The sequence below is a fragment of the Bactrocera dorsalis genome, chromosome 2 (assembly GCF_023373825.1).
Source record: "Bactrocera dorsalis isolate Fly_Bdor chromosome 2, ASM2337382v1, whole genome shotgun sequence".
In the NCBI taxonomy this organism is placed as follows: domain Eukaryota; kingdom Metazoa; phylum Arthropoda; class Insecta; order Diptera; family Tephritidae; genus Bactrocera; species Bactrocera dorsalis.
The window spans coordinates 20,547,963-20,569,881 of record NC_064304.1 but is presented as its reverse complement, the minus strand read 5'-3'; the positions used below and the strand labels follow the sequence as shown (position 1 = coordinate 20,569,881).

At 35.7% G+C, this 21,919-nt stretch overlaps 5 protein-coding genes across 8 annotated transcripts in view; 4 read left to right on the top strand and 1 right to left on the bottom strand.

Moving 5' to 3' along the window:
- LOC105229865 (charged multivesicular body protein 3) overlaps nucleotides 1–21,919 on the top strand; it is a 79,883-nt gene that overhangs the window by 27,712 nt on the left and 30,252 nt on the right. The gene's annotated exons all lie outside the window — the stretch shown is intronic.
- LOC109579809 (serine protease easter) lies at nucleotides 1,686–6,184 on the top strand. Its single transcript, XM_019991642.3, has 4 exons — nucleotides 1,686–2,013; nucleotides 4,773–4,939; nucleotides 5,002–5,269; nucleotides 5,337–6,184. The coding sequence occupies exons 1-4, from the start codon at nucleotides 1,941–1,943 to the stop codon at nucleotides 6,047–6,049; spliced, it is 1,221 nt and encodes a 406-aa protein (XP_019847201.2). The 5' UTR covers nucleotides 1,686–1,940; the 3' UTR covers nucleotides 6,050–6,184.
- On the top strand, nucleotides 7,963–18,719 carry LOC109579802 (serine protease easter). Of its 4 annotated transcripts, none has more exons than XM_049448869.1 (4): nucleotides 7,963–8,748; nucleotides 16,582–16,778; nucleotides 16,861–17,104; nucleotides 17,193–18,682. In XM_049448869.1, the coding sequence occupies exons 1-4, from the start codon at nucleotides 8,682–8,684 to the stop codon at nucleotides 17,924–17,926; spliced, it is 1,242 nt and encodes a 413-aa protein (XP_049304826.1). In that variant the 5' UTR covers nucleotides 7,963–8,681; the 3' UTR covers nucleotides 17,927–18,682. The 4 variants fall into 4 exon arrangements, with proteins under 4 accessions (XP_049304826.1, XP_049304825.1, XP_019847187.2 ...); XM_049448868.1 differs by lacking the exon at nucleotides 16,582–16,778 and adding an exon at nucleotides 12,636–12,832 and having other exon boundaries at nucleotides 7,967–8,748; XM_019991628.3 differs by lacking the exons at nucleotides 16,582–16,778; nucleotides 16,861–17,104; nucleotides 17,193–18,682 and adding exons at nucleotides 12,636–12,832; nucleotides 14,439–14,637; nucleotides 14,702–15,575 and having other exon boundaries at nucleotides 7,989–8,748.
- On the top strand, nucleotides 18,792–19,866 carry LOC105229862 (39S ribosomal protein L9, mitochondrial). The gene is made up of 3 exons (XM_011210343.4): nucleotides 18,792–18,972; nucleotides 19,055–19,381; nucleotides 19,450–19,866. The coding sequence occupies exons 1-3, from the start codon at nucleotides 18,901–18,903 to the stop codon at nucleotides 19,813–19,815; spliced, it is 765 nt and encodes a 254-aa protein (XP_011208645.2). The 5' UTR covers nucleotides 18,792–18,900; the 3' UTR covers nucleotides 19,816–19,866.
- LOC105229863 (39 kDa FK506-binding nuclear protein) lies at nucleotides 20,054–21,878 on the bottom strand. The gene is made up of 5 exons (XM_011210344.4): nucleotides 21,716–21,878; nucleotides 21,351–21,581; nucleotides 21,064–21,291; nucleotides 20,953–21,006; nucleotides 20,054–20,892 (listed from the first exon to the last, which is right to left on the bottom strand). The coding sequence occupies exons 1-5, from the start codon at nucleotides 21,723–21,725 to the stop codon at nucleotides 20,327–20,329; spliced, it is 1,089 nt and encodes a 362-aa protein (XP_011208646.2). The 5' UTR covers nucleotides 21,726–21,878; the 3' UTR covers nucleotides 20,054–20,326.

The window sequence follows — 21,919 nt, the reverse complement described above, 5'->3', positions numbered from 1 at the left end:
TACAATTTTCTGCGTTTCTTGGCACCCATGCCAGTCTTATCACAAAGACACTCGATGCTATTGATAGTGATGTTAGGCACTCCTTGATCAGGCCCGAACGCATTCTTAATGAGCTCAAGGGTAGTGTCGCCGCTCTGTTATCTGAGTGGTTGGTCACTTATTTGAAGGAGGCTGCACTCCGAAGCAGTAAATCTACTACTACCTTAATGGCTGCAATCTCGGCTTGGAAAGCACTGAAATAGTCAGGAAGTCTGAAGAAAGTGCTATGAGCAGAGAAGCCGCCAGAATTCGGTTTGGTGACTCCATGATCCAAGTGATCCGGTATGAAATCAAAGTGTGTGAGGATTTCTGTGTATTCAAACATATGTTCTTTTAGGAACCCAGATTTTCTGAGTCTGATAGCAACTTTCGCAGCCATATATCTTTCGACAAGTGAAAGATGACATTAAATACCATTATGGAAGCGGACCTTAGTGCACCACACCTGCTGATGAGCGCAGCCTGTTGAAAGCTCTCGAGTTTATCTGCAAGTGTGGTCTTTTCTAGGGTCCTTCACCACATAAAGACTCCATAGAACGTAATGCGCTTGACTATGGTGTAGTAGAGTTAGAGAACCACTCAACAAGAAACCCCACCTTTCGCCAATGGTTCCTCTACAAATCAATCGATGTCAGTTTTTTTTTCGGTTTTCATGATGCTTCCTATCCAGAATGAGCCCTAGATATTTCTCTGTATCCGAGGGCTGTTATCTTGAAGTCTGAGAGCAGGAAAAGCCGTTGGGACTATAAAACGGAAGAAAACGGTTTATGTGAAAGCAATTCGAAGCTTAATTCAAGCAATTTTGCCATGGTTATCATTAGTCTGGTTTCAGGTGTATTGCTTTAGTAATCAGTACTTTCTTCTTCTGTGAATGAGATAGTTTTGTTTACAAGTTTATCCTTCAAACTTTTCAATAACTGTATTCATAGTTTATGTGGTTTATGCCCACGATTTACAGTTGCATAGATGAGAACTTTATTTAAAAATAAATCTTGTATGTCACGCTACGTCTCCTACTCGTTCAGACGGGCTTCCTTTACCATATCTCTTGTATTGATATTAGCTAACTAAATGTGGATTTTTGTGTCATCCGAATGTCTGAGAGTATTTTAATAGAACTGTATCATCTCAGAAAAGCAGTTGTAGCATAAAACTAGTTATCTAATTTGATAATCAAAAGTTCTATACAAGTTATTACTATGTATACTGGAATTGAGCACAATGTCTGCTACTTCCGACATTCAGTAAACCATAAACCGTTACAGAAAGCTTTTCGTAAGTTTTGCAAATGCAAACACCGCCAAAAACTGATTACTCACTCGAAATTCCCGATGCGGTATTTCCTTGAATTTTACTATCTCAATTAATGCTGTAATCTATTGCTCTCTTTTTATTAAAAAGCTCTTGAATTTATTATTTTGACGCACTAAATTTCATTTGTTTACCGAATCCGGCGCTCAAGCATTGTTATCGCGTAAGCTGGGACTGACAGGCGGGAAGCACCATATAAACAGGTATAAGCAGACATACACAGGTATGTATTTATAAACGTATAGAAGCGTAAAATGGAAGATTAAAAGAGACTTGGTCAACTGCATGTACGAGCGAAGCATCGCTCGTCGAGAAGCGCTTCTAAATTTAAGAGTGATGATAGCTGTAGTGCCAACAGAATAAGCGACAACTTGCTAGTCTCGAGCAAAAGACTAGTCAAATAGCAACGTATCGGCAGTGCGCTTCGGAAATTAGAGCAGAAACATTTAAATATACATATGAAAATCAAAAACTTTTTTGTGTGTATTAAATCAGAATTTTGTAATCTTATTTAATATCAAATTACGTGAGATCTCGTGAAGGATCGGCACCTCGTACTTACTTTGTAAACTTGATCTTGACAGCGAATCATGGGAATCCGGTTGAATATTTACATATTTTTGGTGATTATGACAACACTTCGGCTACATTTCGTTACAGCTGGTGAGTATAAAATTCACGCTTCATTTAAATGTTTTCATTTCAAATATCGAAGATATGGAAATACTGTTTCCGCATTTAGTTTTATTTATTTAAGTATATTACTATATACTAGAGTGATACAAAACTAACCTATATACATTGAAAAATATATCCCTGCAAGGAAAAATGTTTAGCTTACCATAATTTCAAATCTTAAATTTTCATTTCAAATACAACAACTTTTACTTTAGTGTGAGTTTTTTCAATTCCAAAATTTTTATTCTATTTTCTTGCAAAGATGTTTTTTTCTGTATCTATTTAGGTTCATTTTAATCCACGAATTCGATAGATTAGTTTTTGACGCACCCTAGTACAGATGTACTTACATGTAATTCTTATTTTCTTATCAATTTTGCTGGTAAATATGTGGGTAAATATGTATATTTGTGAACAAAGTTAAGGTTAATTGATAGGAACCAATTCACTTCAAACTCAAAAATAAACAAATTTATTGTTGTTACGCAAATTATTTAATAAAAAATATGTAACGACAATACAATTTTTAAAAAATAAAGAGAGCTTTCACAGTGTCTATATATTTATTCCGAGAGTTCTATAAAATCGAATGACATTGCAAACTGTTTGGGATTTTTTATGAAACCGAAATTTGCTGGCGTAATTCAAATTTTTGAAAAAGCAAAAAAGTCTGTTCGGCGCTTTTATAGCGAAAATTTATTGTTCAGGTATTCAACTTTCTTATTATTTTGCATCATTCCTATTCGCCATTACAATTTCAAAGCAAATGTATGAGCTATATATTTTTGTATGTATGGTACATTTGTAAGTTCATTCGTCATATCGTATTCGTATACTTATATATAACGAAATTAGTGTAAAATAATATAAAAAACAAGGAAAAACATTTAAATTCTGTTGAAACAAAGCTATAATACCCCTCATTTCAAGTATAGCCAGGTCTTTCTCCATCTGGTCTTTCCAACGGAGTGGGGGTCTTCCTCTGCCTGTGCTTTGCTCGGCGTGTACTTTCAAAGCTGAAGCGTTTTCATCCATTCAGACAATATGACTAGCGAGCCGCTGTCTTTTAATTCGCCGAACTATGTCAATGTCGTCGTATATCGTAAATGCGATATTCGCGTAACTCGTAACGTCGACTCATCAGATGTTGTCATCGTCCAAGCCTCTGCACCATATAGCAGAACTGGAATATAGAGTGACTAATTGAGTTTGGTCTTTGTTTATCGATAGAAAACTTTAGTTCTCATTTGCCTACTTAGTCCAAAGCAGCACCTGTTGGCAAGAGTTATTCTGCGTTTGATTTCGAGGCTAACATTATTGTTGATCTTAATACTGGTTCCAAGATAAATGAAATTATCTACGACTTCGAATTTATGACTGTCAACAGTGCCGTGGAAGCCAAGTCACGAAAGCGACGATTGTTTGTTTGATGACAGGAGATATTTCGTGTTACACTCGCATACTTCCAGATCCATATCTTCTTTATCCAGTCTGGAGAAAGCAGAACCATCGACGTGGTTGTTGAGGACAATGATATCAATATAATTGGCGTACGCCATCAGCAGTTCGAATTATTTTCTCCAGCAGCAGATTGAAGAAGTCATGCGATAGGAAGTCGCCTTGTTTGAAACCTCGTTTGGTATCGAACGGCTCGGAGAGGTCCCTCCCGAGCCTGACGGAGTTTTTGGTATTGCTCAACGGGGTCACCAAATTTAGACATAGGCAGCTCTTTTCGTGCTGTCAAAGCAGCTTTGAAGTCGACGAAAAGATGGTGTGTGTCGATTCACTTTTCACAGGTCTTTTTCAAGATTTGGTGATTGGTCAGTTGTTGATTCTTCAGGCTTAAAACCACACCGATAAGGTCCAATCAGTTAATTGACGGCGACCTTTAATCTTTCGCACAATACGCTCGATAGAACCTTGTATGTGATGTTGAAGAGCCCTATCCTACTGTAGTTGGTGCAAATTGTGGGGTTTCCCTTTTTATGGATTGAGTAGAACACGCTTACATTTCAATCTTTGGACATGCTTTCGTCCGAGAAAAACAAGCAAAAGAGCAGCTTCTTGGAGAAAAAGGTGTGTGCCTTTTAGAACGATACTTCAAAAACTGATGGACTAGATCGCGTATATACAGGCAGACGGCAAGCCTAAATTCAACAGCTTGTAATGGCGATCATTTATACACACATATGCTCCCAAGAAGGCACAGATTGTTCTATCGACCGGAAAGCCTTTACCATTCATAAGGTACGATAAGGTATCAATCGTATATTTTAGATGTGGTCCTATGCATTGGTTTTGAAATTAAAAAAAAGTTAGTCGGCGAGCAGATATGAGTTGAGGAGGGTACTTTGTAGATATCCATAAAATGTCTGCTAAAAGAAGACTATGTAAAGGAATAAACACAAAATATTCAAAAATTTTAGATTTTATTTTGTGGGCTAAGTACTATTAGACGGTTCTCCTATAGTCGAAATCAATTCGCCTCAACATTCTGTAAATTTCAATAAATATAATTTTTAATTCACATATCCCGCTTATTTCGAGGAGTTAAAAACAACCATTAGATAAACAAAATACATTAAATTTTCGCTCTACACTTTGTTGGTAATGTAAATTGTAAATAAGTAAACAGTTTTTATGATGAGTAATGAATTTTCATGCTGCGATTAATTTATGTTTTACGTATATTTTATTTTATTTTATAAAAATTCTTCAAATTTACATATATAATTAATATTTAGCAACAAGCGGTGACTCCTGCCTTACGCCGAGTGCCATGCCTGGATCTTGCATTAACTTGGAGGAATGTCGCTACCTCTACGAATTGGTACTAGATCCAAATCTTTCGCAAAACGATCGTAGGTATTTGCGTAGTAGCCAGTGTGGATATAAAAATGGCAAAGTACTGGTAAGCAAAATCTCTCAGAAATATAATTATTATTTGATAAATAAATATATATATCCCGACAGATATGCTGTCCACCAAATTATCGAAAATTAAGCGCCACTACAACTCCCCGCCCAGCACCAGCTGACACAGCCATGGTTTTCCCAGAATCGGTTGCTTTAAAGACAACTGCAACCACCACCTCTTCCCGCGTCAACATTAAGGCCAACAATTCTCAATTACTACCAAACTTTCCGCAATGCGGTAATATGCTTGAGAACCGCATTTATGGTGGCACCGAGACGGCGATAGATGAGTTCCCTTGGCTGGCCTTGTTCGAGTACACCAACCGTAAGTGAACTGCCACATACAAATATGAAATATTCTTTTATCGCAATTTTTAATCTATTTTACACAGGTAATGGTGGAAAAGGCTTTCATTGTGGCGGAGTATTAATAAACGATCGATATGTGTTAACAGCGGCGCATTGCGTTTTTGATAAAGACATTCCATTTGGTTGGCGTTTGACCAGCATACGTTTAGGCGAATGGGACACACGCACAGATCCCGACTGCACAGCGGATGGTTGTGCGCCCAAGTATAGAAGTAACTCCATTGAACGAATCACAACGCATCCAGGTTATGGAAAACATAATGATCCTAACGACATTGCTTTGGTACGTCTCACAGCATCGGTGCCATTCAGTGATTATATCAAACCAATTTGTTTACCGAGATCACCAAGTCTTCGTAATGCTACATTTTTAAATTATGTAATGGATGCGGCCGGTTGGGGTAAAACCGAGAAGACTAATAATAATCCCGTTAAATTGAAAACCACCATTAAGATTAAAGACTTCAGCGGATGTGTAGACAAATATTCGGTTTTATATAATATACCTTTGGAGAGTTCACAATTGTGTGCCGGTGGTGACGGGGGCAGCGATACTTGTAGCGGCGATTCCGGTGGGCCACTAATGTTTCAAGATATCGTAAATGGTAAACCGGTTTATTTTGCGGCGGGTATAGTATCGTTTGGTCCAAGTTTATGCGGTGTTGCAGATTGGCCGGCTATTTACACCAGAGTTGGCGCTTTCATAGATTGGATTGAGAGCAATATAGAACCATAATAGGTTAATTGGTGTAATAATTTTCAATGTGCTATAAATTATTATTGTGCTGCAAGCATAACTGTGTATGTTGCTAGTTTATAGATAAAATACAAAAATAAAACTGTGTTACTGAATGAAATGAATTAATAGAAATTGGTCTTCTTTTATTTTTTGTGATGAATATGTGATTAAAAAGTTTAGTACATCGGAGGATAAGTATAGAATTCAACATAGTACTATATGGTTTATTAGCTTAAATAGAAAATTATATAGTTCGATAAGTGGAAGAGACTGGCAAGTAATAATCTACAAAGAGCTGCTCCCCGACGATTAAACTCTCAAATTGGAGTTGTACTTTCAATAATTGTATCGTCTGAAGGAAGAAATCGCCCAGAGTCGGTCGGCTTTGGCTAATAGGAGAGGAGTTGCGTATTATCAAGACAACTCCAGGCCACACAAATCGATTGTGACTCACTAAAAATATACGGAGGATTGGGTGTGAGAGTATTATGCATTCCTCTTTAATCTGAACCTGTTCCAATGATGAATGATGATTTTACTGAAGAAAAATTCGCCTCAAGAGAAGCTTGAGGAAATTGGCAAACCTACTTTTGGCCAATAGGGATGAGGCACTTTCAACATGGAAGCAAATTATCGAAGTTTTGCATATTTGAACTAAATCGAATGATTTTAACTATGCTAAATGCAACCTTCAATTTAATTAGAAAGTTGTGAATATCATTTTATAGACTTTACAAGTATATACGTATATATTAGGTATCTACCTTTATTTGGAAGTGTAAACTGACGTTGAGAAATACCAAAGGCCGTTCGACTCCCCATCGTGGAATTTATTCAATCTACTCCTGGAGAAAATAACTCGATCAGCGTACGCCGTTAGTTCTGTTTTCTCCAAGTTGGACAAAGAAGCGAAGCCAGTGGGTCTGGTGGTGAACGAGGGCAAGACGAAATGTCTCCTGTCATCAAACAAACAGTTGTCGCACTAGCGACTAGGCTCCCACGTCACTATTGACAGTCATAACTTCAAAGTCGTAGATAATTTCGTCTATCTATCACCAACAACAATGTCAGCCTCGAAATCCACCCTAAAATAACTCTTATCAACAGGTGCTACTTCGGACTGAGTAGAGAATTAAGAAGCAATGATGAACAAAGACAAAATTCTACAAGTCGCTCATCCTCCAGAGGCATGGACGATGACAACATCTGGTGAGTCGGCGTTATGAGTTTTCGAGAGAAAGGTTCTATAGAAGATTTATGGTCTTTTGCGCATGAAAACACTCCAGCTCTAAGATGTGCCTTTTTCTTCTGAGGTTGTAGCATTGCGCTGAACAATAATCTATACCAAATCTCTATTCTACAATATAATGGTCCGATATCAGTGGTTTCCGCAAATGAACGATAACTCAAATACTGGGGGTATAGTTTCCTCTTATAAACAGACTTACGGAGATGATTAAATAGGCCTAGCTTGTCGCGCTGATCATTATATTTATACTTTGTAGGGTCTCTGACGTATTTTTCTTGATGTTAACTTAATTCTTATCCGTTTATGGTATAAAAATTTAAGAAAGAACGCTGAGGAAGTTTTTGTCGTGAGATGTGCGTGGTCAACGTTTAGCATCAAAACTAAAAAATCAAGAAATAGGAAAATTTTTGAGTAAAATAAATCTTCATTAGTAATTAATTTTAATCAAAAAATTACGCTTCTCCATTTTGAGAGAGTTACTGAAATTACTAAAGCGTCCTTCTGCTCATATAAAGCCGATTATAACAACTAAGCTTACGATTACATATATTAAAATAATTAAGAGAACTTAGCTTTGCGCGCTCTCTTAGATCAACAGAATAAAGCAAACGCTATGTGAATAAAAAAATAAAAACAAAAGCTTATAATAACTAGTAATAATCGCCATTTCGTGAGAAGCTTGGTAAAATTACACTTAAGCGCCGGATTGCTGTGAAAATTTATGCCGAATGACAAGTTTTTAAATACCGCTCTGGAGATTTTTGGAGTCGACTTGCGAACAGCATCTTCTCAAGTTCTCAGTTGTCTTTGCGATGTGAAACGACACTTGTCGTAATCTCAGTTTATAAGAAAGGCGCAAATGTGATTCTTGCTATAACTCGACAATATTCGGCCGCCGGGTAACAATAAAAATATTCACGCGCAAAAGTTCGCTACGCCAATAAAAAACGGATTTGATTATTACTTGTGAATTAATTAATTAATGCAAATTATAAACTCGTTGTGTGTTCATTTGACGTCGAAACATTAATATTTGCTCAGCTAAACGCATTCCATTTGCAACAAAAACAACACTGAATTCAGAGTGAAGTTATCTGTGAAATAAAATCGAAAATAATAAAGTCATTTCTATTTTGAGTACATTGACTTTTTGTGTGCATTTCGAATTGATTAAACGCGTAGTTAGTCAGAAATTTTATAAAACTTAAACGAAAACCATAAGAAGTGTTTGCTGAAGTACAAAAACTATAGTCAAATGAAAATAAATACACAGAAGTCTGTATAATATCAACTCGCCCTACCGAAAATTCATAAAAAGAACAAAATAACAACAAAGGCGAGATTTATATTTGAGTTAGCAGAGACTAGCACCAGTCCAGTATGTTAAAACCGGTGTTAATTAGCGTCTTCTGCTTTGCTGCTTTTTTGTGTGGTTTATCCTCGGCACGTAAGTCATTTATTCTGTCAGTGCAGGAATCTTTTGATAAATGTGAATTTGCATGTATACACATTTCACTAAATCCCTTCTATTTAATAATAACTTCATTTGCGATTATTTGTACAAAACATACATACATATATACAAGTCGAAATGTATAAACATATATCAAAATATGAATCATAAATTACAACTCTCGAAAAAAAACACTAAAAGTTGACACTTTAGCGGGGAAAAGTTTGTAGCGATGCACCTATTAAATAATACACGTTCGCAATCACTTGTTCGTATAATACTAGGGTTGTTCATTTCAGAATATACAAAAAATATTGAAATTATTAATAAGCACCCACTTCATATTCCTGATGTCCAAATAACGTTTTTCTTAAGGAATAAATCTATTATGACTTTTTTGTAAAGATTTGGCTGCATGTTTATTAAAAAAAGAAAAAAAAAACAAAACAAAAAATATAAGAAAATGCTATATAAATTTATATTTCTGAATAAATAATGAAAAACGAAATTAAATTAAAAAAACATCAGAAAAGATTTTACAAAAATTTCACCCTAAAATTAACGCGTGCAATTAAATATTAACCTAAAGGTATATCTGAATTGTGACCCTAGTTATTATTCCATAGAATGTTATAATAATTATTATACTGCTGCCTCCTAGAAACAGCAGGCGCAATTGACCGCTCTAGAACCGTGACTCACCAAATGAAACATTGGTATTAATACTTAAAGGTCATACAAGTGGTGTACACCATCAGGCACGAAATATGTCTTCAAGTGGTCTTAAATAGTCAGTGGCTATCAGCAAGAATCAGCAAAATATATCTCGGACTTACAATTGTTAAGAGATCTATATGGAGAGACCACTTGAAAAATAAGTTAAGCCAGCCCAGGCTAATGTTTGCACTACTCTATTGGCTCCTAAGGTCAAGAGCCTGTCTTAATCCAAAGAACAACCCTTACAACATATGTACAAGTATATAAAGCAATACGCAGATCGAAAGTTCTATTGTGCTTGCATTTTTTTATGTTAGAAATAACGTTTTCAATAAAGACTTAAAAGTGGCCACTATAAAAAATATATATAAGAATTTAGTAGTCATTACCTCTCTCCAATCCAACTGCTGCTAGTCAATAGTAGGAAACTAAACAGACATCATCCGTTAGATATCCTTTTCGATTCAATTGATCTCATCATAAGGAGTTACAAGGGTTTCCTCGCATAAAAACAGCCTTTTTTCAACATTGTTTTTCTCATATAAATATGTATATATTTTTTATTGTTGCAAACATAAAACAAAAAAGAAAATAGAAAAAAAAAATTGAAATTTTTGGAAAAAAATATTTTAAAATCGGCCATTGTGATGCCACTTCCGGTGACCTCTCGGAAAAAAGATGCGCCCGCGTTGTCAGGATAACTCCTTACGGAATCATTTAAAGTGAAATAAATGCGTGTTTTGGTTAAAACCTAGCGCAATATAATTTTAGAGATATTCAGGCTTATAAGAACAGCCCTAGTATTTTAGTTTTTATAAAATGTACATTATATTTGAGAATGACTAAATGCAAGCAATCAATCAAGCGCTTATAATCATCTTCAAATCGCAGATTTTTGTCAATCACAGCCTTTCCATAATAATGTGTATCTATATGTTTATCTATATAATATAATATTTTAACACATTTACATACATATATACTTATACAACGCACACATTAATGCCTATATTTTCATATACATATACATACATTCATTGTATGCATTTCACACATTGTTGGTTCGCATGTCACATTATCGTTCAGGTATTTCCCAAAAAATTCAGTCTTGCTTGTTAACTTACTGGTTTTGGGTTTTTAACCGTCAGCGACCCGTAAAATATATCTAAAACCTATTTGCTTTAACAATTGCCTAAATCATCCACAACTTAAAAATTATACTAAGCAATGTGTTACATACATGTTTTCTAATATATACAAATAATAGTAAATAACATATACAATACATACTATATATTTATTTTTGGAGGTGAAACCTGAGTCAGACGAAAATCGGTCGAAAAAATTTTAATCGGTCAAGAAAAAATTGAAAAAACATATTTTTAAAAGCAAGTCTTAGAGCTTACTTTCAAGCTAATTATTTATTAGAAATATGAGAAGAAAATTTAAAAATTTTTCATATTTGAAGATATACATAGTTATAAAATTATATTTCTTTTAAATCTTGCGTGCTTAAATCGCCTCTTTTTAAAAATTATTTTCTCATGAATATATTGTAGATATATATAAATATAATACATATGTATACATACATATATACGCAAACATATGTATGTGCGATTAAGCTATTCTAAACACCAAGTTATGATATAACAATTGCTATTCACTGAAATGCTACCGCGTTTCCCATGATTAATAAAACATTGTTGGTGTTACTGCGGGATTTTGAAAAGTTTTGTTTGATAACAAGCTTTAATTGTTTTATGATTTAATAGGTAATTTTATAAACTTCTTAGTGCCACTTGCTTTTTTTGCTTGTCGACGATATTTTTTTTTTGCTAAAAACATTATTTGCAATACATAATAGGGATTTCGGAGAAGTTTTGTTATCTCTTTTTAACCTCAATATTATAAAGAATCGGTTGGATTTCCATGAATTTACTTGCACACGCAATTCTGTCATTCCATAATTGTTGGACGGTTCGGATTGAAAATAATTACGATGGGCGTGCAAATTAAATTGGACTGTTTGTTATCAAAAAAGTTTGTGAGTTCTTTTTAGAAGAACTCACTTAAAAATTTATAAAATAAATGGCATGGAAAGTCACAAGCACAATAATTAGACCTAAATTTGAAATCACAATTCCAAAAATGCAATATAATAAAAAAATTGTTTATTGATTATTTTTTGCCATGTTAGAGGTGATTTTGAAAATAATTACATATGAATCCCAAAAATTATTGGCTAAAGCTTTTCCGCATGATCAATTAGTTTTTGAACACTTTGGACGGTTTTCATTGATTTTGGCTGTTGAGGTGAGTGATGATGAACTTATTCTTTGACACAAATCGAGATAAAAATTATTTTTTATCAGTGCCAGATTGTCCCTTGGTGTCTCTTTGACTCATATTCAAAAAACGTGGATCCCATCTCAAGTAAAACTTTTTTTTTCAATTCGTGAGTAATATAACCTATGTGTTTCTTATGTATAACATGAGAACTGATAGACAATACTTTGACAATATTCCAGTTATAGTTAATACAAAGAGAGGACAGAAGTTTTCGTTTATATTGCGAATTTTCGGGCAGGTCAAAGACTTTAAAGCGTCATCAATTCAACTGTGCCTTCAGAACACCATACAAACTTATTAAATACAATAAACCACATATTTATAAATATATATTCCTTCATACATCTGCATATTTGTGTTCATTTTCATATGAGAGAAATATTGATTTGGCGAAGATTTCTTTGTAGACATGTCTCACTTTAGTAATTTGCATGCAAGATGCTTAAATCTTGTTGGTCTGTCAAATTAAAAAATGACAGCGGCTAATTATACTCATTTATTATTTGAAAATGAGCCATGTTCCATAGTAAACCAGTTTTTTAAAGTGAGAAATATTTGTGGATTTCAAAGAATTCTGTTCTTATATGAATACTAAACACTTGAAACAAAATATAAACATAAGCAAATAAAAACATTAACATACACACATACACATATTCATCGGGGTGATGGCTAATCTTTCCAGCATTTCATAAAACACGACTCGCTTTTCCACATCCAACTAAATTAATCAAGTATGTATTTCATTTAAGTAGAAATCAAGTAAGTTAAGTGTTATGATATTAATTTTATTGTCTATTTTGAACACACAGAATTCTATTTTCCCAATGAGTATGCTGATGTACCCAACTATGGACGCTGTATCACGCCGAATCGTGAGCGGGCACTATGCCTCATCCTCGACGATTGCAAATATTTGTACAATTTGCTGCTGCAAACGCCGCTCCCCGATTCCGATAGATTATATTTGAGTCGAAGTCAGTGCGGTTATCAAAATGGCAAAGTGTTGGTAAGACTGAGATAATAATTTCGTGTATTAAAAGTGAGAGATTTTTATACTCAATGCTAGTATATATTTGTGATTGTTTTTATAATAAATACAGTTGCAACCACAGATTTATACTCTTGCAACTTGCAAGAATCAAAGTCCAGGAAATTCCTTTCTGTCAAAACTGTATATTAAATTATGTTACGAAGAATTGTACTTAGTTTTTTACTATTTTTTAGTTGGCGACGCAAAAATTATAATAAAAACATTCCATACGAGATGTTATTGTTATTAACTCGACCAAAGAGGATAAATTTAATAATTGAGTTAATGCCGAAAATGTTCACCTGAGGATCGAATTTTTCTATACAGGGTTTTGTGATTTGATTTCTCAAATGTTTTTTATTTAATGTGAAGTAGAATTGAGACATTAAGGCCTGAAAATAACATCTTACAAATGATCTGAACGACTTTTTTTGAAAGAACGAATTCAATCAGCCTAATTTTCGAGAACTTTTTTCCACTGTCATGAATAGTACGTTTAATATTGACTTCTAAAGCTTGAAGAGAGTCTGGTTTATTGCTAAATAAGTACCATTGACTTCAAATAACCCCACAAGAAGTAGTCTAATGGTGTTATACAGAGCTTCTTGAGGCCTATTCAATGTTACAATTTATTGAAATAATCGAATCTCCAAACTTTTCTCGCAAAAATTTTGCTGGTGCATGTGCTGTGTGACACCAAGCACCATCTGGTTGGAACCAGATGTTGTCAAGCTCAACTTCTTCCAATTATGGTCATAAAAAGTTGGTTATCATCGATCTATACCACCCTCCATTGACAACAAAGGTGTTACCAACTTCATTTTGAAAGAAGTACGGACCGATGATTCCAAAAGAACCAAAACCACACCAAACTGTAACTTTAGGTGAACGTAATGATTATTCCTGAAAAATTTGTGGATTTTCTTCGCAACAGAATCGATAGTTTTGTTTATTTACCACATCACACAGATGAAAGTGTCCTCATCGGTGAAGATGCTTTTCTTAAAATTTTCTTAACGTTTTCAAGTTGTTCCAAGGTAAAATCAGCGAATTCACGACGTTTACAGTAGTTCAATGGCTTTAGTTCTTGAGTGAGAAAAATTGTATATGGATGCAAGCCCAAATCCTTTCACAAAATCCGCCAGAATGTGGTTTGACACAGTCCCATTGAGAACGTCTTGGAATCGACAAATTGCGGTCTTCAGCCACTCTTGCCTGAACGGAAGTAATATTTTCATTACTTCGAGCGGTCCTTTGTTTAATTGCCACTTGAACATTATGTTCACCCGAAATTTGCAACAATTCGATGAATAGCGACACAGGTGGACGATATTACGACCATAAAATGGCCGAAGCCATTAAACGTTGCAATTGGAGAGCAACTATTTTGATAATAAAATTGAATAACGTTGTTCTTGGGTATATCTTTCCATGATTTTAGATAAGAATGTTTACTGTGGCCTGTGCATTTTTGTGTTTTCGTTAGATACGTAATGCTTGGATATAAAAATATCTTCTCACAAGAATTAATACAATATATATATTTATGTACACTCAGAAATTTATAACCTCCATATTATAGATATGTTGCCCGGATCGTTATCGAGATTACATTAACATTCCATCGATACAATCCACCACCACACCGCCACCGGCGGCGCCGAGTAATCTATTGCCACAGCCCGGCCAATGTGGCAATGTGCTGTCGAATCGTATTTATGGCGGCAATGTTACCAAAATCGATGAATTCCCATGGATGGCCTTAATTGAATACACAAAACGTAACTTTTTCAAATCATATAAATTCTAAAAATGATTTTTCAAAACTACTCATATACTTTACAGCTGGCGGTAACAAAGGACACCATTGCGGCGGCTCGTTAATCACCTCACGTTACGTAATCACAGCTTCGCATTGCGTAAATGGTCCAGCTATACCAAAAGACTGGAGATTAAGTGGCGTACGGCTTGGTGAATGGGATACGACCACCAACCCCGATTGTGAGATTGATGTGCGCGGCGAAAAGGATTGCGCGCCAGCCTATATGGATGTGGCTGTGGAAAAGACAATTCCGCACCCGGAATATGTGCCCAACTCTAAAAATCAAATTAACGATTTAGCGCTGTTGCGTCTCAATCGAAATGTACAGTACACCGACTTTATACGACCCATTTGCCTGCCGACCAGCCCCAATCTACGTACGACTACTTTCGATGGTATTGTCATGGATGTAGCGGGTTGGGGTAAGACCGAAAAGGAATCGGTTAGTACGTTGAAACTGAAAGCCGAGGTCGCCGGTGTGCCGCTGAGCAAATGTTATGACCGTTATGCAACGGAAAATATACTATTGGAATCATCACAAATGTGCGCTGGCGGCAAAGCGGGTGTGGATTCCTGTCGTGGCGACTCTGGCGGTCCATTAATCAGTTTGGATAATACGAAGAAAGCGTTGTCCTATTACTTTTTAGCCGGCGTTGTGTCATTTGGACCGACGCCCTGCGGTTTGGAAGGTTGGCCGGGTGTTTACACAAGAGTTGGCGACTTTATAGATTGGATTGAAACAACCATTCAACCTTAGTCTGCACAGTACTAAATAATATTAATAAGATTCTTATTATATATTGCTGATATTATCATAATTATATACATACGTACATACATACATACATATATACTCATATGTATACTCACTCAAATAAATAATCTTTGTATTTATAATTAAGTACATTCTCCATTACATAAGTGTATGCAGATTTAAATTATTCCTAAAAATCGTATTAAACCGTACAAGTGTAACGAAACAGGTACCGCCGGTTCACATGTTGTTGTGCAGACTTCTTCTAGAATTTTGCAAACGATTAACGGAAAGTAATAGTTGGCTGTATATTCACTTCAAGCCGGCTACCTGTCCCGCTATAAAAAAGGGCGTTGCACAAGATTCGCGAAAGTATGTCATGCAGGATCGCAGGATGTAGCAGAAGAGTTCACTGAGCGTCAAGTTGAAATGACCTCGAAGTCTGCGCACAGGTGCGCTAAAAATTTTATATGAATCGTTAGACAGTGACCAAAACATATTCAAGATGTTAAGACAAGTTTTTTTAAGTGTTCTGTTGATGGGTGCGCTTAGCAGCAGTTTGCCGGCAGCGCGTAAGTGTAAAAAATTATGGGTAAAATCTGTGAGATCGAAATTACAGAAGCTTGATTTAGTTAATAAAATTTGTGGTTATGTGATTGTGTTGATAAAAGTGTGTGGTGCAAGTACCAGCCTCAAGTGCATAAAAAATGCTAAGTCCTTGATTCACTGAGCGTTAGAGATTAGTGAATCGAACAATATGTAAAATTTTTGACAGCAGAGTTGCGTACAAAAGAGCGAGCGGAGAAATGGCGAATTGAAAACAGCAAAATATATATATATACATACATATATTTATTGTTTACGAAAGTTTCACTAAATGCACTCTAAGAGACTAAGCGCGTGGAGAACTTTGTTTGACATTCAAGACTTTCGCAATTTATATGAAGGTTATAGGGTCGAATGTGGACGAACATTTATCTAACTGCCTTCATGCCTTTATTCTCTGCTGTGTTTTTCTATGTTGATTACCGTTACATTGACTATAGTTTCCACACACACACACTCTCTCTCTCTCTTCCTCTGTTTCCATGTTTCTACTGCAACATTCCATTTTCAAATTTTTAAATTTGCGGCATTTCTGATTTTTAGAGTACAACCACCCCAATGAAACGATGGGGAAGCCCACTTTCGGACGATGCATCACGCCAAATGGGCGACCCGGTTCTTGTGTAATATTGCAACATTGCAAAAAACTATACTCTTTGCTTCTAAATCAGCCGTTACATGATGTAAATAGACTGTACTTGAGTCAAAGCCAATGTGGTTATCTTAATCGAAAAGTGTTGGTGAGTAAAAAAATTTAAATAAAATTTATGCCAACCGAACACCGAAATAAAAAAATCAAAAAATAATGAAGTAATTCCACAGATTTGTTGCCCCGATCAAAATAGCACGCCGCTTATACTGACACAAGCTACTGTAAAACCTATCAAATTGGAGCAAGGCTTCAAGAAAGCTGTGCTCTTGGACAAGATTCCGATGGAGTCCACAAAAACAAGGAAACTACCACGTCCCAGCAAATGCGGACAGATGACGTCAAGCCGAATTTATGGTGGCAATGCCACAAAAATCGATGAATATCCTTGGATGGCACTCATAGAATACACAAAACGTAAGAGAAAATTATTTTTTTAATAAAATTATTTTTTGGTAGAATATTTAGAGCAAGCATTCCATTTGAATCATTAACTTCTTTCCAGCATTCGGTCGTATTGGCCATCACTGTGGCGGCTCCCTCATCAACTCCCACTACATTGTCACCGCCTCGCATTGTGTTAATGGCAAAGCTTTGCCCAAGGATTGGTTGATTTCCGCCGTACGCTTGGGTGAATGGGACACGAAAACAAATCCGGATTGCGAAGTCGATGTGCGTGGCGAGAAGGACTGTGCGCCACCGCACATTGACGTGCCCGTGGAAAGTGCCATACCACATCCCCGTTATGATCCGAATTCGTTAAATCAAATTAACGACATCGCGCTCTTGCGTTTAAAGAATGCAGTTACATTCACCGATTTCATACGACCAATTTGCCTGCCATTGAATGATAATTTACGCACCGCCACCTTTGATGACATCATCATGGATGTGGCCGGTTGGGGAAAAACCGAATCAAAATCGAGCAGTAATGTTAAACTGAAAGCCGAACTCGTTGGAGTGCCGCTGGAAAAATGTCGTCAAGTTTATTCACCACAAAGTATTTTACTAGAGGCCACACAAATGTGTGCTGGCGGCAAGAAAGGTGTAGATTCTTGTCGCGGTGATTCCGGTGGCCCACTCATCGGTTTGGGCACGACAGGCAGAGGACGTACATATTACTTTTTGATTGGCATTGTTTCTTTTGGACCGTCATCATGCGGACTAGAAGGTTGGCCAGGTGTTTATACCCGCGTAGGACACTTTGTCGACTGGATACAAGCAACAGTTGAGTCTTAAGTTCATACAAAAGAATTTACATACAAAAAGATTATGTTTGCCGTTGAAAGCAAGATTACCATTCTTTGTGTAACTACGCGGCGTGTGTTAGTGCACATATACACACATACATATATAGATATTTAAATAATGCACGTAGGTGTGCATTAATTTCCTAGTCTGGCTAGCTTAGGTCACTATCTCTTTTCAGTTTAAGAAAAGTACCTGGGGTTTGTGCCGTTTCTTTTATCATTTAGCCTAATGATTTGTGCGCAATTTAGTGTTTAGTTTGAAAAGGTGTGAAGTAATGTCAAATTTGTTGTTGGTAAAGAGAAAAGGTATGCAATATGCAAATGATATTAGGGGTGTACAAAATCAATAGCAGATAATTGCATCGAATATGAGGCAAGGATTTGGAGAGTAATGACTTAGTTCATATTTACCGTTGGCTTTTTAAAGAAAACTAAAATTATTATTTCTTGACTCTAGTAGTCGTCAAATACTTTTTTGTGCCAACTTGTTGGTATGGAATTGTACATCCATGAAAAAATTTATAATTAATAAGAAATTCTCATGATTTAGTGACCTTTTTAAAATCTTTACTGTACCGCTACTTAATAAAAAAACTAAATTATTTTAATTATTTATATGTTTAATACCAAAATATTCACAATTTTGTAAATAAAAGTTCAAATATTGCGCTTATTGATAAATATACTTATGCTCCAAGATGCATTTAAATATAGACATGCATGTTAATCAAAAATATTTTTAAATAAAGCTGAACATTAACGCAAGGCAATTCCCTTGCACTGAACCGGATACGTAAAGTGAATTTGTTACTAACAACCCTGCTTTAGCAAATGGAGACTTTTTTAGCTTACATAAGAAATGTCATGCAGAACAGCTGTTTCACCGGTGGTCAACTTTTTATCGCTGTATTTTTTGTTAAAATTTGAATTACTACGAAAAATACCATAACTTTTTGAATAAACATGTTGAAAACATGGTGCAGTAGTTCTATTAATTTACTTAAAAGTGCAGCCACCGTGCAGCAGCAAGTGCGGGTGGGTACTTTAATTTCATTGAAATTTCCTATTTATACATAACCAATGCACTCACATGCGTTACGCGGTATATATTTTTTAGACAACTTTTGTGTTGAAGCGCAAATATGACCCATTGTTGCATAAAACGAACGCTAAACCCCGAAAATTGCGTGCGAAACATTTCATCTACGAGTTGGTAGAGGATACAAATGTAAAACGTCGACCGAATTTGGAAGTTGTGTTAAAAACTTATGTGGAAGGTGTGGGTGATAAGGGTGATGTGGTGTCGGTGAGACCTAATTTCGCCTACAATAAATTGTTGCTGCCAGGTTTGGCAGTGTACAAAACAGATGAAAATGTGGCACTATATACCAAAACCGAGGACGAGAAGAAAACTGTGCGCCATAGCTCTGCATTTGCCCAGCGGGTATGTACATATATATGCAAGTGTATATTTTTTATTTACAAACACATACTGTATTCTGTATTTCATAGACGATAAACATTATCGAACGTTTTTCACTGGCTGTGGTTATGAATAAGGATCAGCCATGGGTTGTTGAACCCTGGCACATAAAAGCGTCTCTTCGAAAGGCGGGTATTCATTGTCCGGAAGAGTGCATTACTATGCCAGAAGAACGTATTGAAGGTCCAGATATGAATAAAGAAGCTAAAGAGTTCTATTGCACTATTACCATAAATAATTTGGAGAAGGCACGATTGCGCTGTCGTATCCATCATTGGAGTACAGATCCGAGTGAACGGTTGCCATATGTACCGGAATTTTGGAAAATACCTTCAGAACCACTGTTCGGTAGTGAAAACTCTAAAGAACTTACAGAAAAAGTAGAAGAGAAGTAGTATATCCAAAATAAATAATGAAAATTAAATAAACTACCTACTAATTTAAAATATTTGTTATTTACTTTATTGAATATGAAGTGGTTTTACGTCCACTTGCAAATATGTTTGGGAAATGGTGATGAGATGAATCCTTACAATTTGAACTATTGCATACAAATGCCAAATTAAGTGGTTACTTTAACTATGCTAAAAAAATTTTAAATTTCTAACCAATTTCGAATTCAAACAAGTGAGATTTTACAAAACAGTACTTCGAATGTATTTATTTTTTAATCATTCACAAGGAGTGTTGCTCATATAAGAGGATAGTTCTACGTTGCCTTTTTGCACATTTTCACATTTATGCAAAGGAATAATAATAATTGGGATAATTAAGGAAACAACTTGTTTTAACTTATTTGAAACTCAAAAAAGACGAACATATAAAAAAAAAAAACGTAAATGCGAACTACCGCAAATACATATATAAATGCTAAGTAAATAAACAATTAAAGGAAAAGATGTATTTCTAATTCACGCCCTTCAATTCTACTTCGAAGACAAGCGTGCTGTTTGGCGGAATTGTTGGTGGTGAACCACGTGCGCCGTATGCCATATGTGGTGGACAAGTGATGCGACGTTTACCGCCCACTTTCATTCCAGCGACTCCAACATCCCAACCCTTAATGACTTCACCACGACCAAGACCAAATTTGAAACCAGCGCCTGTCTTCAAGCTGTCGAATACCTTATTGTTAGATTTAAGTCTGCCTTCGTAATACACTTGAGCACGTTTGCCAGACTTAGCTTCTGGACCATTGCCAACACGAATATCTTCAATTTTTACACCACCAGTTATTACGCGTTCACCACCAGCTTTTTGCTGTGGTTGTTTCTGTTGCTCAGTTTTGTTTGCCTTTTTATCCTTCTTGCCTTTCTTATCTGCAGCAGCTTGGTTTTCTTTTGCGACACCATTTTGTTGCTTTTGAGGTTTATCCAATTTTGGCTGTTTAGCTTTTGGCTGCTGGACTTCTTCATCCTCGCTTTCTTCATCTTCCTCACCCTCTTCATCATCGTCATCATCATCATCTTCATCTGTTAAAATATTTGCCTAATAAATATTTTGCTAAATTTGTAATAAAATTTAAAATTTACCATCGTCTTCGTCATCTTCCTCATCCTCATCGTCATCATCCTCCTCGACTTCATCTATTATTAACGACAACGTCATTTCATGTATTCATATAATCATATATGATTACTTACCTAAACCTTCCCCATTAAAATCACTGTCCTCTTCATCTTCATCATCATCATCTTCCTCTTGAACCGCTGCTTTCTTACCCTTTTTGGCGTTGGCCTTTTTCATTAAAGCCTGGCGAAGATCTTGTATATCGTTTTCTTCCTCTTCTTCTTCCTCATCATCATCATCTTCATCATCCATAAAGTTAAATTTATCAATTAGGTAGCCAGTAAGACTAACATTTCCGTTACCTTTATAGATATAAAACTTATTTTAGACAATTCGTTTGGTATTATTTTATAAGACTTACCAATGCTTTGGAAACAAATTTCATCTCCTTCACCGAAATTCAGGTCTAGCATAACTTGCTCGCAGTTGCCTTTGCGCAATGTGCAAATTAAAAATTTTTGATTATCATGGTTAATAAAAATTTGGTTAGCGCCTTCATCTGACGAGGAATCCGTATCCAACGCCGCCAAGGATATGTGAAACGGTTTGCTGGTTTTTTGAGTATATTTACGGTTAGGTTTTAAATTTAATCCTAAATATTGGGTGATAAATGTCATTAAAATATTTTTGCAAAGATGGCGTGGGTCGTTAGGCCCGCGCAAATAAAAAAAAAACACGTGGTGAAATCGTTTCTTACAGAAGCAAACAATTGCATTGAAAACTTACCCCAAAACATTTTGTTATTATTTTGTAAAATTTAGTGTGCTTTAAAATAACTGTTTTATTGAATCGCCTTGAAAAATCAAAGTGCGTGAATATATCTTAAACAATGCTTTGATACCGGTAACGAAATTGTAATAAAATTCCTTTGCAACTGAATTGCCAAAGAAGTGAACGCGATGGTATGCCGCGTGAAATGACAGTGGAGAG

Excerpts from the sequence above, each read along its gene's own strand:
- LOC105229862 (XM_011210343.4), top strand. The coding sequence starts at position 18,901 with ATGTTGAAAACATGGTGCAGTAGTTCTATTAATTTACTTAAAAGTGCA. Across the intron at positions 18,973-19,054 it reads CCGTGCAGCAGCAAGTGCGG|ACAACTTTTGTGTTGAAGCG; the intron begins GTGGGTACTTTA and ends TATATTTTTTAG. Across the intron at positions 19,382-19,449 it reads GCTCTGCATTTGCCCAGCGG|ACGATAAACATTATCGAACG; the intron begins GTATGTACATAT and ends TGTATTTCATAG.
- LOC109579802 (XM_049448870.1), top strand. The coding sequence starts at position 15,938 with ATGTTAAGACAAGTTTTTTTAAGTGTTCTGTTGATGGGTGCGCTTAGC. Across the intron at positions 16,779-16,860 it reads ATCTTAATCGAAAAGTGTTG|ATTTGTTGCCCCGATCAAAA; the intron begins GTGAGTAAAAAA and ends GTAATTCCACAG. Across the intron at positions 17,105-17,192 it reads ACTCATAGAATACACAAAAC|CATTCGGTCGTATTGGCCAT; the intron begins GTAAGAGAAAAT and ends ACTTCTTTCCAG.
- LOC105229863 (XM_011210344.4), bottom strand. Across the intron at positions 21,007-21,063 it reads TTTTAATGGGGAAGGTTTAG|ATGAAGTCGAGGAGGATGAT; the intron begins GTAAGTAATCAT and ends CGTTAATAATAG. Across the intron at positions 20,893-20,952 it reads GGAAGATGACGAAGACGATG|ATGAAGATGATGATGATGAC; the intron begins GTAAATTTTAAA and ends ATATTTTAACAG.
- LOC109579809 (XM_019991642.3), top strand. The coding sequence starts at position 1,941 with ATGGGAATCCGGTTGAATATTTACATATTTTTGGTGATTATGACAACA. Across the intron at positions 2,014-4,772 it reads GCTACATTTCGTTACAGCTG|CAACAAGCGGTGACTCCTGC; the intron begins GTGAGTATAAAA and ends ATTAATATTTAG. Across the intron at positions 5,270-5,336 it reads CTTGTTCGAGTACACCAACC|GTAATGGTGGAAAAGGCTTT; the intron begins GTAAGTGAACTG and ends TATTTTACACAG.